This window comes from Aethina tumida, chromosome 1, assembly GCF_024364675.1.
Source record: "Aethina tumida isolate Nest 87 chromosome 1, icAetTumi1.1, whole genome shotgun sequence".
Taxonomy (NCBI): Eukaryota; Metazoa; Arthropoda; class Insecta; order Coleoptera; family Nitidulidae; genus Aethina; species Aethina tumida.
The window spans coordinates 56,594,615-56,610,701 of record NC_065435.1 but is presented as its reverse complement, the minus strand read 5'-3'; the positions used below and the strand labels follow the sequence as shown (position 1 = coordinate 56,610,701).

Here is a 16,087-nt window from a genome sequence, read left to right as displayed (position 1 = left end):
ACCTGCATACGAACTTCTTAATTGAATACTCTTTAAATACATCACCTCCACAATTAACATAATGGTTAATGGTTATGGTTTTTGTCGAGGTGGTGTATTTCGAGAGAATTCAATTAGGAATTCATATGTTCAGTTACAAATTTATACATGAGTTGAAACATTAAGATCAGTTTTTTTTAAAATGAACACATTATGCTGAGACCCAATATATATTTGTTTATTTCCGTGTCTAGTTTTTGGTTTGAACCATTTTGTACTCAACATAGTAATGTATACTGTAGATCAAACTGGAAACTCCATACCATAATGAACCAATTTATTTGATCGAAGCTAGGTGGATTGTATTGAATAAACTGGCAAAAGCTTTTGGTTAGAATATTCATTAATATGATTGCACACCAAAATCTGTATATGAAAATATTAAAAATTTATTAACTGAGGGTGGTGATAACCAAACTAAATTCTTCATTTGCTATGCTAAATTCCTTGATTTTAAATCACCATTAATATTTTTCGGATTTGAGTATTTTAACTATCACCTAAATTTCAGTGTGTTCCATCCTTATTTAATATTATTTGCATATAAAATTCTTAATCGAATATCCTTTAGATACAACACCTCAACAATTATCATAATGGTTAATGATTATGGTTCTTGATGAGGTGTTGTATTTCAAGAGAATTCATTAGGAATTTTATATGTACACGCAAAGTTTCATCTATGTTTACTTTCCTCAAACTGATTTAAATTGGTTCATTTACGGGGCATATATTTCAATTATCCCACATTCGATTTTGCATATGAGAATTTAAGATAAACTAAATCCAATTTTAGAAGCGCTTAAGAAAATTTGTGGTAACCTTGTGTGACTTTCAGTTAAAAATCCTTCGTTTCTGTAAATGCGCCAATCATCATCATTGATAATCACGCATGTAATGCAACTTTGTAGTAAACTTAAACATGTAAAAAATATATTGCCATTCAACAATCTGGCAGAGGTACTCATGTGCTTTCGATTTAACGAACTACTGCAGTCTTTTAATGAGTCTCCCGTATAATTCATATTCAAAATAACAAAATAATAAGTAAATTTGGTGTTTTCATATGAAGTTCTTAATTCTGAATACACCTTAAATACATCACCTCCACAATTAACATAATTGATAATGGTTATGGTTCTCGTCGAGGTGGTGCATTGAGGGTGAATTCAATTAGGAATTTTATATGTAAACGCACAGTTACATATAAAATTTACATACGTTTACTTATGTAATTTGACCATCCAACAACGTTGTAGTCTACTTAAACATATAAAAAATTGCCACTCAACAATCTGGCAGGTGGTCATGTCCTTTCAATTTAACGAACTTTAATAGCCTCTTATCGAGCTTTTATCTTAAAATTACCAGTATACTTTGCAATTTTGCATATGATAATTTAAGATCATTTTAGAAGCTTCTTAGAAAATTTTTGGTAACCTCGTGTAATTTCCAGTCAAAAATTTTTCGTTTCTGAAAATGCGCCATCATTTGAGGTCTTTACGTGTAAAGATCCTAGTTTTGCTCATTCTTAGTATGTTGTCCCAACAATTTGCTTAATATATCCTTGTACATTTTCTCTGTATTCATTGATATTTACGGCTCCTGTCGGGATGCTGTATTCAGTTTGAGCAAAATTAGGAATTTTATATGTAAACACACAGTTACATATAAAATTTACATACGTTTACGTATGTAATTTGACCATCAAACAACGTTGTAGTCAACTTAAACATGTAAAAAATATATTGCCCTTCAACAATCTGGCAGAGTGGTGGTCATGTGCTTTCGATTTAACGAACTACTGCAGTCTTTTAATGAGTCTTCCGTATAATTCATATGTGCGATCCTTTTTTGGTGTGTTTTCATATGAAGTTCTTAACTGAATACACCTTAAATACATCACCTCCACAATTAACATAGTTGATAATGTTTATGGTTCTCGTCGAGGTGGTGCATTGAGGGTGAATTCAATTAGGAATTTTATATGTAAATTTACAGTTACAACTTTACATCCATGTTGAACATTTTCTGAGGATTATTTTTTATTAAATGAACATAATTATTCTAAGAACCAATTTAAATTCATATCTTTTAGGTAGAATATTCGTAAATAACATTGAACATCAAGACTTACGTGAGTATTAAAAGATTCAAGTAAACTTTTTTTAGCTCTTCAAAAATTATTGGTGAACTTGTGTAAGTTTAGATAAGAATCCTATTTACGAGTACAATTAAAAATTCTTCGTTTCTGTAAATGCGCCATCATTTGAGGTCTTTACGTGTAAAGATCCTAGTTTTGCTCATTCTTAGTACGTTGTCCCAACAATTTGCTTAATATATCCTTGTACATTTTCTCTGTATTCATTGATATTTACGGCTCCTGTCGGGATACTGTATTCAGTTTGAGTAAAATTAGGAATTTTATATGTAAACGTACAGTTACATATAAAATTTACATACGTTTACGTATGTAATTTGACCATCCAACAACGTTGTAGTCAACTTAAAGGTATAAAAAATTGCCATTCAACAATCTGGCAGGTGGTCATGTGCTTTCAATTTAACAAACTTCAATAGCCTCTTAACAAGCTTTTATTTTAAAATTATCAGTAATACTTTGCAATTTTGCATGTAATAATTTAAGATCATGTAAATCTATTTTTAGAAGCTTCTCAGAAAATTTTTGGTAACCTCCTGTAACATTCAGTTAAAAATCTTCGTTTCTGTAAATGTGTCATCATTTGAGGTCTTTACGTGTAAAGATCCTAGTTTTGCTCATCCTTAGTACGTTGTCCCAACAATTTGCTTAATATATCCTTGTACATTTTCTCTGTATTCATTGATATTTACGGCCCCTGTCGGGATGCTGTATTCAGTTTGAGTAAAATTAGGAATTTTATATGTAAACGTACAGTTACATATAAAATTTACATACGTTTACGTATGTAGTTTGACCATCAAACAACGTTGTAGTCAACTTAAACATGTAAAAAATATATTGCCCTTCAACAATCTGGCAGAGGTGGTCATGTGCTTTCGATTTAACAAACTACTGCAGTCTTTTAATGAGTCTTCCGTATAATTCATATTCAAAATAACAAAATAATAACTAAATTATTAACATTACGAACGTTAGCCTAAAATTAAATGTGCGATCCTTTTTTGGTGTTTTCATATGAAGTTCTTAATTCTGAATACACCTTAAATACATCACCTCCACAATTAACATAGTTGATAATGGTTATGGTTCTCGTCGAGGTGGTGCATTGAGGGTGAATTCAATTAGGAATTTTATATGTAAATTCACAGTTACAACTTTACATCTATGTTGAACATTTTCTTAGGATCATTTTTTATTAAAGGCAAATTATGCTGAGAACCAATTAAAATTGATTCATTTACGTATGTAGTTTTTGGTTTGAACTGTTTTATACTCAAATAAAATGGATCAAGCCAGAAACTCCATACGACAATGAATCAGTTTATTTGGTTACAACTCTAGGTGTAATTTTTGTAAATATCTTTTGGATAGAATATACAAACAATTGCTAATTGATATTGGATGATGAAATTATATAAAGTGAAATTCTTGGTTTACTTTTGGTACTTAATTTAAAAAGTTGTGTTATCTATAGCGACCTAGTTTAAGTAAAACTAAATTTTGTCGTGAACCATTTGTCACTTGAATGATAATAAAAGTAAATTTTTTTCAATATTCAATTATAATACCCGAAATTATTTATAAGAGGGAAATGAAAATTTCTGAAACAACACTTTATTCATACCAACATTTAACGGAACCATACTACGTGCCATCGCTGTGAACTATCCTACATTTTCTTTTGATACTCGTGTGTATAATATAATTTAAACGTAAAAAATTTATGTTCCGTTAAACAATCTGCCAAGGGTCATATGGTTTAGATTTAACGAGCTGCACTGGCGTCTTAATGAATCTCCCACATAATCTATGTTTCAAATAGCGCAAAATATCCGGTAAATTATTAAAACCTTGAACGATCATCTAAATTTAGATCTGTTATTAATTAGTGTTTATCTTAAAATGACAAATAGATTATTCATAACATTTTTCAACCCGATCGTCTTAACATATCATTTGTTGGCTGCGCTGAATTTAGTAATTGTATATTTTTAAGACTATAAATATGTTGAAAATCAGTTTCAATAACTTAACATAAATTATCAACATATTTTTAAAGCATTGTGATAGAATGGACCTTTTTTTAAACTTTTTGATACCTAAGACTAGACTTTGTACGAACCCAAATTTATACGTTCGAAATTCATTGTTTTGTATTGTATACATCACATTATATCATTCATTATGTTTTAAGATAAATTATATGAAAACATTTTAGTTTTTTATTTAATTTGACCCAATATGGGTGGTATGATAAACGTATGTTGGTTTTTTTAAGACAGCGAAACACGAAGATGTTGGTTGACATTGCTGAGTTACGCAAATAAAACTATTTGCGTGTGATACATCAATAATTTGTGTGCAAATTGTTGAGAAAAAAAATGATATCTGCTAAATAAAGAAGTATACCTAAATAAAACAAAGATAATTTGTCTTGCACAAAACTTTATTGTTAATCGAACACATGTGATTTTGATAGTCTTCAAACGATTCCATTATCATTAACAGAGATGACTAACCGGAGCCCAATTGGAGTATAATACCATCATTGTATTATCGACGGCACGTTGCACTGTGCTATTGCGCAATGCCATAAAATGTTTTGATAAAAATAATCCGAGAAAAGCCGCAATAGTGCAATTCACATTTGTATGCCGTTGAGGCGTCTGATTATAAGTCCATTTATGTTATTTAAAGGACTTGCCGGATATCCGTGGAGCGATAACACATGATAATTACGTTGCGGCACCAGTGCTAATTGTTGTACGATTTATTAAATAACACCGATTACGTCCAGAAGGAGATACTTAAAATATTCAGTAACTGTACACAAGAAAACATTTTTTTTTGTTGTGTGTTCTATCGTGAAGTAAATTGTACCAATAAGTTGCCGTTACGTTACCAACATCACTTAAGTTAAATTGGTTGAAGAACATGTCATTATGAGATCATTCTAATTACACTGAACACTTGCAATTACTAAAAAAAGCACATTCATTATAAACAAAACGATTACATCACTGGGATTCTTTCGGCGAATTAAATACGCGACCAGCCATTTACAACCATTGTTTTTCCAGGCGTAATTATTATACCATCTCGAGACACAAATATTTATCTAGTCTTTTCATCTTTGGAACCACATGGATATACAAACGTAGATCGTTTTTTTTTACATGTTATGCGGGAAGCCTGGCCTAATTTTAGGTTATCACATCCGACATTGATGTTTTAAACAGATTATTCTTTTTCCTAACACAATTAACACATTTTAAATACACATGAATAATTTTTCGCTCTACAAACGACGCATAATAAATATGCTGTAGATGCCTCAGTCTACTCTTACATATATTCAAAAACTAAAAATATTGAGTTAATGGTTATACTTTTGTTTTATAATTCTGGCCAATCTCAGTGGCATAGACTAGAACATTGTCCGAATAGACGGCAAGTCTATATTTCATCAAGAATGTGATGAGTCTGGTCTTTTAACCACCACGTCACAAATTTGTATTTGTTTGCGATCGTCGTTTTCATGTTGAAACACATCTATCAAAATATACGTTTCTTCAATGTATACAAGCAATTTAACACACTATAGGCGGGCAGCAAAATAGTCCAAAATAAATTGTTGAATGATAACAAAAAATAAGAGATAATTCTTTCAGTTCCGTATGTAAACCTATAGAGTAAAATTATCTCATCCCGCTTTTGAAGTAAGTACATTCAAAAAGGTCAAAATTAACCGGCCAGCTAACAATCAACAGTTTTCGAGACGGGTATTTTTACCCGACCCGCTTATAGTGTGTTAATATATCTATGTACATATTATGGTCTAGGCCTGAAGAATTGTAACATCTCCATAGGGACGAGTGAACCACCACCATGTTTCACTGTGGGTGTAAAACTTTTTGTGTAGATTTATCCCTGTAAGATGTTTAACATAGGCAGAACCAGTTTGTTGTTCCTATTTTTAGTGGAAACTGAGGTTTTCCACGCAGGTCTGATGCCAAACGAATCCCCGTCTTCTCACAATTCTTGAGTTGAACATAATGTTTTTTTTTGCATTTGAATTAACCAGTTTGAAAGTTTTTCGAACCACCACTTGCCCGGTTTCTCTAAATTTTTATCAACCTCTTCTTTTTTCTCTACCTTGGTAATGTTGTATTATAATTCTAACAACGTATAGTTTCACTGCGACTCATATTAAATAATTATAATAAGTAAATGACCGCAAGTAAATAAATAATAGACTGAAGTCAGTTCAACAAATAAATATCATAAAGTAGCTATAATTGTGACCAACGAAAAAAAAAACGCAGTTTTTTAAAAAATAAAAATATATTACTAGTTACATAGTGAATATGAGAATAGAAAAAAGCAAGATTATTTATACCGGCATTTAATTCAAGTAGTACAGCACATAAAATGGCCTATATTGATATACTAAAGTTAAAAAGAATATTGGAAAAGAATTTCAAATATGTGGATACCCTACAGAATTTCGGTCAGTTGACCTCATGGGAAGTTTTAAGGTCTCCCAACATTTCAAACCATTCGAGCACAACTCATAAGCGATGTCAACGGACATATCTTCAAGAACATGACGGTTTCGCCGATAGCAAATTGAAAATTTGGTAGTAAATCACTAACAATGTCTCTTGTCTGTATATGACCGGTCATCGTATCTTGACATAGGCACAATTCTGTACGGTCATAACAAGTTCCTTCTCATACTACAATGGAACACTTTTGCAATGGGCAAAATTCTTGAAGTTGATGTTTTCGTGGAACACGTGGACCAGACATTATTTCCATTCCCCCTTCAGAGATCATGAAACGTTGTTCGCTCCCATCGTTGTTACTTATGGTCGTGGTTCAAGCGTTACAGTGGTTTTCGTGAACGAAAATCTCCCAAGTATCTCTGTATCGTAACTGGTGCCATACGAGCTCCTGTAGCATTTTCTAGCTGACCAGCCAGTTCCGAATAGGACGCGGTAGGTTCCCCACTGACTTTTAATCGCAAATATAGGTCTTCATTTGTGGTAGTTTTCTTTGGCCTACCATTCTTATCTATTATTTTAGTAGAGCCAGTTTGTTAAAATAGAATACAACATTGAGTCTACCGATTTCAGTCTAATAATTAACTCCAGATACTAATGTTCCTAATTGGTCTACCCCTTTCATCTAAAGTTTATCTACGTCTAATCACAATTATCCGAACAAATTCCAATAAATATCCGTACAAACAATTTTGTAGCCAATAAATTAAATACACATTGTATGTATTGTATTGAATTATTTTAATTTAAAATTAATAAAAACAATGTCTGCCTGTATATATATATATATATATATATATATATATATATATATATATATATATACAATCAAGTACAATTAAAATGGACCCAATTTAATTAATAAAAGTTTAATATCACTTTCATCACTCAACTTTTGACCATATGTGTATTTTCTCTTCTCTCTGAACAAAAGTATTAAAATGTAAGCAACAAATAAAACGACGACTTAAAAGTACAAAAGTAACCTTCAACCGTGTTTGCATATCAAGGAAAGAAAAAGGTAAATGCAAATGAAACTACCATTTTATCACACATTAATTTTATTAAAAATACAAAATCTAGTGTAAAATATATACTATGTATTATCAAAGGTCTTTGTATTTAGATGCACCATTAGAAAGAAGTCTTTAAGCTAAATTAAATTGCATTGGTTTATCAGACAAACTCAAAAAGCAGCGCCTAAAAACTCATTTTAATTTCTGTTAACATTTAATAAAAAATTATAACAATAGATATGTCGTTTATTATTGGCTTTGCTGGGACAAAATTTGACTTATCAAGTACGCGTGAGTAACAAATTTCGCCCTAGCCATAATTTAACACAGAAATTCTTTTATATAGAACACTTTCGATACAATTCTTTATATATTCAATTAATAGTCATGTACAATAAATATTTCCAATTAAACAAAAGTACCAAATGTGTCCTTCAATGAGCCACTCTTATATTATTTAATCAAGAGCCAACATTTATTATAAAAAAATCAGCAGTCTCGTAAAATAACACCAACTGTTTCAACGAAATTTAACTAAAGTCGGAACATTTACAATTTATATGCCATTGAGGTACGATATTGCCCAATTTGTGTTACAATAAGTTATTTATTGAAAAAAATTTGGGATTAGTTTTAGTAGTCAAACAATTAATGGTCAAAGGCTGTCTAATCTAATCCAATTCATAAAATGTCAAGGCAACACTCATGGAAAGAGAGCTAAGTAAATGGGCAGTAAGAGAGACAAATGACATACCTTAAGTATTTTTAATAAAAACTGGTGTCTTTATTTATATTTATTTATTGGTTCAGATCATAAAAGTGAGAAAGTAGTTTTGCTAATTTATTTCCTGGAGATCTATTTAGAGTAAGCACCACATTTAGGCTGAGTATTCGTTTGGTTTTTATTGTTTTGCTTTGAACTTATTTTAGTGCAATTTCGTACCTCACTTAAAAAAGTGCATTTTGAACTTCAATCTAACCAATAAATATCACATTTTTTTAACAACCATCACTTTCGCGTCGTTAAATGTTCCGCAAGTAAAGCTTAGGCAGTAATGTTAACAACAAAAATATACACTTCGAGTAAAAAAAAAATTACAAACAATTTGACTAGGATGGTATTTTACCGGGGCCGTGTAGCTCGATGAACGCTTCCAGCGCTTGCGGCACTTGACCCTGGTAGGATATATTGTACTGCTTCACGGCGTTCGCAGCCAAACACTTCAGACTTATTTTCGTTTGTGTTTTCAGGATTATTTCAGCGACACCTGGAAGTAAACAGATCTGGGGTGAACGAGAACACAATGAATCGCCACAGCCTGGGTCCAAACCGCATTCTCAACTTTACGATTAATGTTTAGACATAGGATTAAACGGATTTTTTTTGACTTATTTCGAGAACTGAGTTTTGTTCAATTTGTTTTGTGATCATTTAGACTGATTGAATTTTATGAATGGTTATATAAACTGATATTTGCATTTGTTCTTTGTTGTTAAGATTTTCTGAACGGCCTAGTCATGTTAAAAATACTCATTTAAACATGTACCCACTATTTATTATGTAGCGTCCCAGGCAGTTCTTGCAATAAGTCACTCAGTGTTTTCTTTCAAAGAGGTCTTTAAACGCAAGACTTGCTGTTAAATCAAAAGGATTCAATAGCACAGTGTTCTGGTGTAACACTGTACTTGATTTGTGTATCCATTCTTGATTGGGACCCTCTTATTGGAACAATAATCAAAAATGTAATCCCATATATATATATATATATATTTATATTTAAAAAGTATTTTTAATCTTGATCAATATCGTATTTTTTCTAAATGTTTTTACATAAGTGAGTGTTTTTTTGCATAATTACGTCAATAAAGTATTTTTACAATCACATCTATTTTGTTTTAATCCATTACACAACCCTTAATGACATTCCCATACAGAACATCTGTTGTCTGAGTGGTTACTTAATAAAGAGAGAATATATGTTTCTGATTAAATCAGAGAATAGATATTAATAAGAGGTGATATAAAAAAAAATTAGAATGATCAGGAGAGTCCTGAAATTAGTTGATTAAGTAATAACTTAATCTGATCTGATACATCCTCTGGATATCAAAACTCGCAATTTTATTGTCTCCCTTGTTAAAATTTTAAAAATAATAAATGTGTAATCAAATGAACAGTTAGTTACCTGTGGCTGAAGAATCCAGGGGCGTTTCACCCCGACTGTTCACGCAGTCGATGTGGGCGCCCTTGTCTGTCAGCTCAGTTATGATCGTGTGCAATGTCATGAAATCCGAAATGGCCTTGTGGTAGTTAACGATTACATGCAGCGGTGTGTTTCTGCCCTTATCCATTGCGTTGACGTCTGCCCCGCAATTTATCAGCAGTTTGGTGGTTTCCGCACATGGAAATCTGCAAAAAATCACATAAAAACAGGAACAATTACGAAAAAACAGTTGCAGTTGTACTTGCACACGTCGTTTGTGTGAAAATCGTCAACGGGCGTTTCCGCATTGCATGCCAGATGTAACAATGTTTGGCCATCTCGCAGAGTCAGTTGTAGTTGAGTCAACGTGAAAACCATACGTTTCACGTTGAATTTCTCTTCCTCAGTGCATTGTTTCATCAACTTTGTCAATATAGTTAACAGGTACAGTGTAGTTGTCAAGTTGCTTTCAATCTCATCCTGCAACGGAAAATCAAACATGGTTGCAGCGTGTAAAAATTTGATGTTAGCGGAAAATGTATTGAAAGATTATCTATTAAAGCAGTTGATTAGTACAAGCTAAGTGAAAAATCAACATAACTCATCAGTATAACGTCACATTTTAGTAATGAATCTCAAAAGAGGATCATACAGATTTTTTAAATTAAAAGGGAAATATTGAAAGCATGTTCTCAAACTTTTTGGTGTTTTTCCAATGTTATTTGTGCCAGAATTAGCACAGAATTGGTACCAAAACTTGTTTTAATTATATTTACAAACTTTGGAAGGAAAGTCATCTATATATATATATAAGATTACATTTTGGTTCTAAAAAATACATATATGTAATGCATTACAGAGCTCATAATGTACTTTGTTAATTCAAAATTATTCATTAGCTTTCAGCTATTTATTGTGAACATACTAACCAATAATTTGATAAACAAACATATTACCATTACAGTCTCATGGTCATCTTTCGGGCCAGGATTGGCCAGTCTTGCTTTATTCCTCTCCAATTCCAGAATAGCCGCAGCCAGTACTTCCATCACATGGTTGTATGTCACTTGTACTCCAACACTCATCATCTGAGAGAACACTTGAGCAAACCTGTAATTCCATTAACAATAGTACTCAGGCAGCATATAATAAACAAAAATTATTACCTCAGAAGATCTTTAACGACAGAAATGTGGTTGTTCTGTCGTAGTTTGAGAGCGTGAAGCCATAATTCGAGACAGCGATCGAAACGGCCGTTGTCGGCGAAGACGGCGCCTCGATAAATCACGGGAGCAGGCACTTCTGGATTTTGAGGACCCAATATACGTTCGCGAATCGCCAACGATTCCATATGCAAACTATTGACATTTTGACGAATTCCCATCAAGTCTCCAATCGTCTGGCACTCGACCCAATTCTCGTAAGCAGGAATCGGACGATTTAACTGTTTTTTCACAATATTGTTTGGATCACTGTACCTGTACCAAAAATATACATATATGATAATTTCTTGACAAATTATAAATAGGGCATAAAGAACATGAATTAAAAAATTACTTACCTCAATTCCATTGACCTCATCATGTACTCAAAGGCCTTGGTAATGTCATATGCCTCTTTGTCGTTTCCGAATGATGCTCCAAGCAGCTCCAGCGCTTCAATTCGCTCCTCTTTCAAAATTTCTGGTCTTTCCACCAAATATTCCACCACTGCATCTCTAACAAAGTTAAAAGTGGTTAGTAAACCATTAAAGGATTTTATTTAAAAAATATACTTCGTCCTTTCAGCTGCAGCCTTTATAGGAGTCATTCCAGAGTCGTTTTCAGAGAACACTGCACCATAGAGTAATAATTCTTTAACTACGTCAACATGACCACACTCTGCGGCAAAATGCAGAGCGGTAGCACCACAGAGAGCTTTTTCGTTAGGATTAGCACTATTTTCCAAGAGAAAACTGACCTGTAACACACAATTAAATCGGTCATTATTAAGATGGAGTGACGAATTACAATTGGGAAAAAAGGAGGATACTTACAACTTTAAAAAATTGAATGTTTGTCGTAAGTGTAAGTATTTGTTCAATTATTTAACTATTAACAAAAATTTTTCTGTAGTTTTGTCAAGATTTCTTTTTAAAAAAATTATATTATAAACCCTTTTAATAAAAAGAGACAATAAGTGTAGTTTTCATGCTTATTTGTACAAAAACATTGTAACATTGGAATAAATATATATTTTTAATATTAATAAATAAAAACGGTCAAAAATACGTGTTTAATTTATTTATTTGGATTATTTTTTCGAAATTTTAATGTGAACAAGTCACAATGATCACTAACAAACCCATTCATCATGAACTCTAGTGCCACAAGACATGTGACGCATTTTTTTCAATATCTCTTCTTCTTATAGGACACTGGCCACTGACAACTCTTTCACATTAATAGAATTAATAACTATGTACTGAACATATCCACTTTATGTACACATTCAAATTGCTCATATGACATGGTAGTGTCAGTAACTATTATTATTAATTATAATTTAGTATCGCCTTCTTTCTTCTGCGTCAAGTCATAGCATATCATAAAACTTGATGTGTAATTTCTTAAAAGACAGTTTCAGTCTTAAATCTTTCACCTGAAATCTGAGATGTGTTTAGTCAATTACAGAAAAAATGCTTTAAAATTGCCTTGCAGCAACAGAATTTCGTTATAAAAGAAATAACACTTCGCTGTATAAAACAATTTATTTCCTCTATTAATCTGCCGACATGTGGGATAATTATAAATTAACACGCCAAAACGCTCGTCAAAAAAACTTATCTATCATCAATGTGGCTCTATGTATTTTTATATTGAACCTTCGAGTAATCAATTATCATTTGATCTAACTTTGCACCAGCATTAAATGAAAAAAAAAAAGATTTGTTTTCAAATCAAAACTGTAGCAACCAGTAATTTATGATATCTGTCTTGATTACTGTTGATTTATTTCAAGCAATACGATGATATTTACATGATTTATTTGAATTTTGATTTAATTACAATATCTAATGTTTAGACTCAAACCATGTATTCAAATAGTTATCAGTCCTTCATGCAGTATCTATTTATAGTAAATTATAAAACGCAATTCTGATCTGAATAAAATGCTGATAAAAATAGCTTGAATTAAACAAAAAATCCTGTGTGTTGTCTAATTTATAACACAAAAAGTTTTACTTTACATTAAGTATAATTAAGGAAACTCAGCCATAAACTAAATGATTATATAAATGACTGAATTGTAAAAATGTGCAATTTTATAAAATGAATAATATTGATACATTAAGTTAAATAATTAATAAGATAACTTGATGAAAGCAATTCTTAATTGATTAGAAGCAATGTATCTAACTATGACTTTTGTTTACTTCTACAATTGGTTCTTATTCAAATGACTAAAATTTACAAATTGATTGAGTAATAATTACTTGGTAACATTATGAAATATTGCTTAATTAACTGTACAAATCAAAACTTACCACATCTAAATGTCCCTTGTATGCAGCTATCATTAAACATGTGTTATTGTACTTATTTGCAATGTGTATATTGGCACTGTGGTATGTCAAGTATTTAACTATATCCAACCTGCCATCGAAGCAAGCTGCTCTCAATGGAGTCGAATTTGTTTTTGTTGGATGATTAACATCAGCACCAGCTTTTACCAAAGACTTGACAACATTGACATGTCCTAAAAATAAATAGGTATAATGTGTTTAACACAGACAATCAGGTTAAATACCAGCACAAGCTGCACACCAGAGAGCACTTGCACCCTCGACAACATAGCCATCAAACTTGACTATACCCTCTTGCTCCAGGTTGGGTTGGAATTTTGTCAGGAGCATCCGCACGACTTTGTCGTGTCCGCGCTTGGCTGCGACAATAAGAGGAGTACATTCTTGTCCATCTTCCTCCACAAACCTCTGAAAATGTCATACTGTATGTTTGCATGAAACAATAGATCAAGACGCATTAACCAGCTGACAATAAAAGCGAATAACCTTTAAATAATGAAATACCTGGCATTGTTGTCCTTACCTCGTTCAACAATCTGTCCACATCGTTTTCGTTTGCCTCCGAAATTAACGTAAACAATGCAATTGACATTCCATCTCTGGCAGCGTAATAAACACGGTTCTTTAGGATATCGGACATTTTTCCAATTTAACACATACTTCGCACGACTATTTTTCAACTGTCATATGGAAATATACAATCACGTTTGTTCCCGATTTTCACTGACGTAACGGTTTCGGGACTCGGGATTCGCGACTCCAGATGAAATTTGCATATGTCATGTCACGTGACCCACCACCACCTTGATAACACGCGCGTTTCAAATCACGTTGAGATGCTTGAGATTTTTATAAACAAATGATGCTGCCGCTAAGGCTCGCTTCACACGCATCGTTAACGTTTCGGTTTCAATTGGACCGCTGACTGACGTTAATTGAAAGAATAAGACAGCAAAACATTTTGTGTTTTATTTAAAATAATTATATATTCTTCCCACAATTATTCATTTTGTACCTATATTAAAATAATTTCTACTTAAATTAAATCATAAACAAAATAAATGTGAAATGTGGGTGATTACAGAAATAGCGCAATTTTAAAAAATATATATTTATATTGAATAGCCTTTGTTAGTAACCGCGTGTTAACAGATTCATTTTAACTTTTCAATTCGATTTAGATCCAATACTGCTGGCCAAACGAGAACTGCAACATAATTATCTTTTAGACAGTTTTTAACAACTTTCGACACATTCGGATCATTATTGTGTACAAATCAACAAATGGTTCCATTACATCTCTCGTCATATCTCATACAAGTGGTCCATTTTCACCAATAATATTCTGTAACGGGCCTATATCACGCAAAGGACAGGAACATCAAACCATAACGTTGCCCCAGCCGTGTTACTAAGTTTTTCTTGTACAGTGGTTTGTAAGTTATTTCATAAAAATATTAAATAAATTTACTTTTAGTGGAAAAAATTAAACATTGCTCTCAGGAGAAGATAATAATTAATTTGAATCATCGAGGTCTAAATATTGCTGATATTACTAAAAACTTATGATGCTTCTGGTTTACAGTGCTTCCTAACAAGTATGAAACAATAAAAAAATCAGTTAATTGAGTCAACAAAACTTGCCAGGATATATTTCACTAAAGAAACCCAATCTATCAAAAAAGAATATTCGAACAAGAGTAATTACCCTCCAAAATTTTAGCGAAGAGCACCTTGAAGTGATGTATCTATGTTCAATAGATCAAGATCAGAAGATAAAAAATGCATTTATCCTCACCTTAATAAAAGTTTGGATCCCAAATACACTACAAAATCACGGTGGAAAAAATGTTTTGATTTGAGGTTCCTCTTTTGAACTATTACAAAAAATTATTAGTAAAAACCACCGTTTGGTATATAGAGACATAATGAGAGATGTAATGGAGCAATTTGTCAACGATAATTTACCAATTACATGGATTTTTATGCACGATAATAATACGAAGCATGCATCTAAAGTTGTTCAAACTTAGGTAAAAGATAAAAATATTGAAGGAAGGAAGGGTACCCAACAAAATATTTTTAAAGTTCTGTTTTTAATATTTTTTGACCAGCCACATTTCGCATTTATTTTGTTTAAGATTTAACTTTAATAGGAATTATTTTAATTTAGGTACAATGGTAGAAAGAATATAGTGTAATTATTTTAAATAAAATTAATTAATTCATATATTTTGGTTGCATTTAATTCGAAGTGTGCCTTACTTAATTAACATTAGAACTATAATATGTGCTATTTCTCTAGATATCACTGTAATTGAGTCAATTAAAATCATACATCCCCAACACGTTAATTTGGAATTTAATTTTAAAATATTTCCAATAGGTACTATCGTAACTTTATTTCCTCATTTCATTTTATTGGCTCAATTAGTTGTCTGTGATGTGATTTTGACAACTACGACAACGGTTTTGCCGTTCAATGTAGATCTACCCTAATCTGTAATCGAAATTCAATAAAAATGTATTGCAAA

General features: G+C 31.8%; 2 protein-coding genes and 1 long non-coding RNA gene across 6 annotated transcripts in view; 2 read left to right on the top strand and 1 right to left on the bottom strand.

Moving 5' to 3' along the window:
• LOC109603187 (SLIT-ROBO Rho GTPase-activating protein 1) overlaps positions 1–9,669 on the top strand; it is a 37,704-nt gene extending 28,035 nt beyond the window's left edge. For all 3 annotated transcript variants that reach the window (XR_002191794.2, XR_002191795.2, XM_020019659.2), the window contains one exon: positions 9,036–9,669. Coding sequence is in view for 1 of the 3 variants with exons in the window: in XM_020019659.2 (XP_019875218.1) it covers positions 9,036–9,062 (27 nt within the window). In the remaining 2 variants the exon portion in view is untranslated. The remainder of the gene's footprint in view (positions 1–9,035) is intronic.
• On the top strand, positions 1,108–4,415 carry LOC126264354 (uncharacterized). Its single transcript, XR_007547090.1, has 2 exons — positions 1,108–1,188; positions 1,990–4,415. It is a non-coding gene; the product is annotated as an uncharacterized LOC126264354 (long non-coding RNA).
• Positions 7,812–14,346, bottom strand: LOC109603188 (protein fem-1 homolog B). 2 transcript variants are annotated; one of them, XM_020019660.2, is made up of 10 exons: positions 14,077–14,346; positions 13,778–13,961; positions 13,515–13,726; positions 11,763–11,947; positions 11,550–11,705; positions 11,155–11,466; positions 10,918–11,098; positions 10,251–10,468; positions 9,971–10,194; positions 7,812–9,052 (listed from the first exon to the last, which is right to left on the bottom strand). In XM_020019660.2, exons 1-10 carry the CDS (start codon positions 14,191–14,193, stop codon positions 8,895–8,897), a joined length of 1,947 nt encoding a protein of 648 aa, XP_019875219.1. In that variant the 5' UTR covers positions 14,194–14,346; the 3' UTR covers positions 7,812–8,894. The 2 variants fall into 2 exon arrangements, with proteins under 2 accessions (XP_019875219.1, XP_019875220.1); XM_020019661.2 differs by having other exon boundaries at positions 10,945–11,098; positions 14,077–14,345.
• Between the last annotated feature and the right edge of the window lie 1,741 nt (positions 14,347–16,087).

Coding starts and splice junctions, on each gene's coding strand:
- LOC109603188 (XM_020019660.2), bottom strand. CDS start 14,193: ATGTCCGATATCCTAAAGAACCGTGTTTATTACGCTGCCAGAGATGGA. Junction 11,948..13,514: donor ACAAGGGACATTTAGATGTG/GTAAGTTTTGAT, acceptor TGTGTGTTACAG/GTCAGTTTTCTCTTGGAAAA. Junction 11,467..11,549: donor ATGAGGTCAATGGAATTGAG/GTAAGTAATTTT, acceptor TTTTTGGTACAG/GTACAGTGATCCAAACAATA.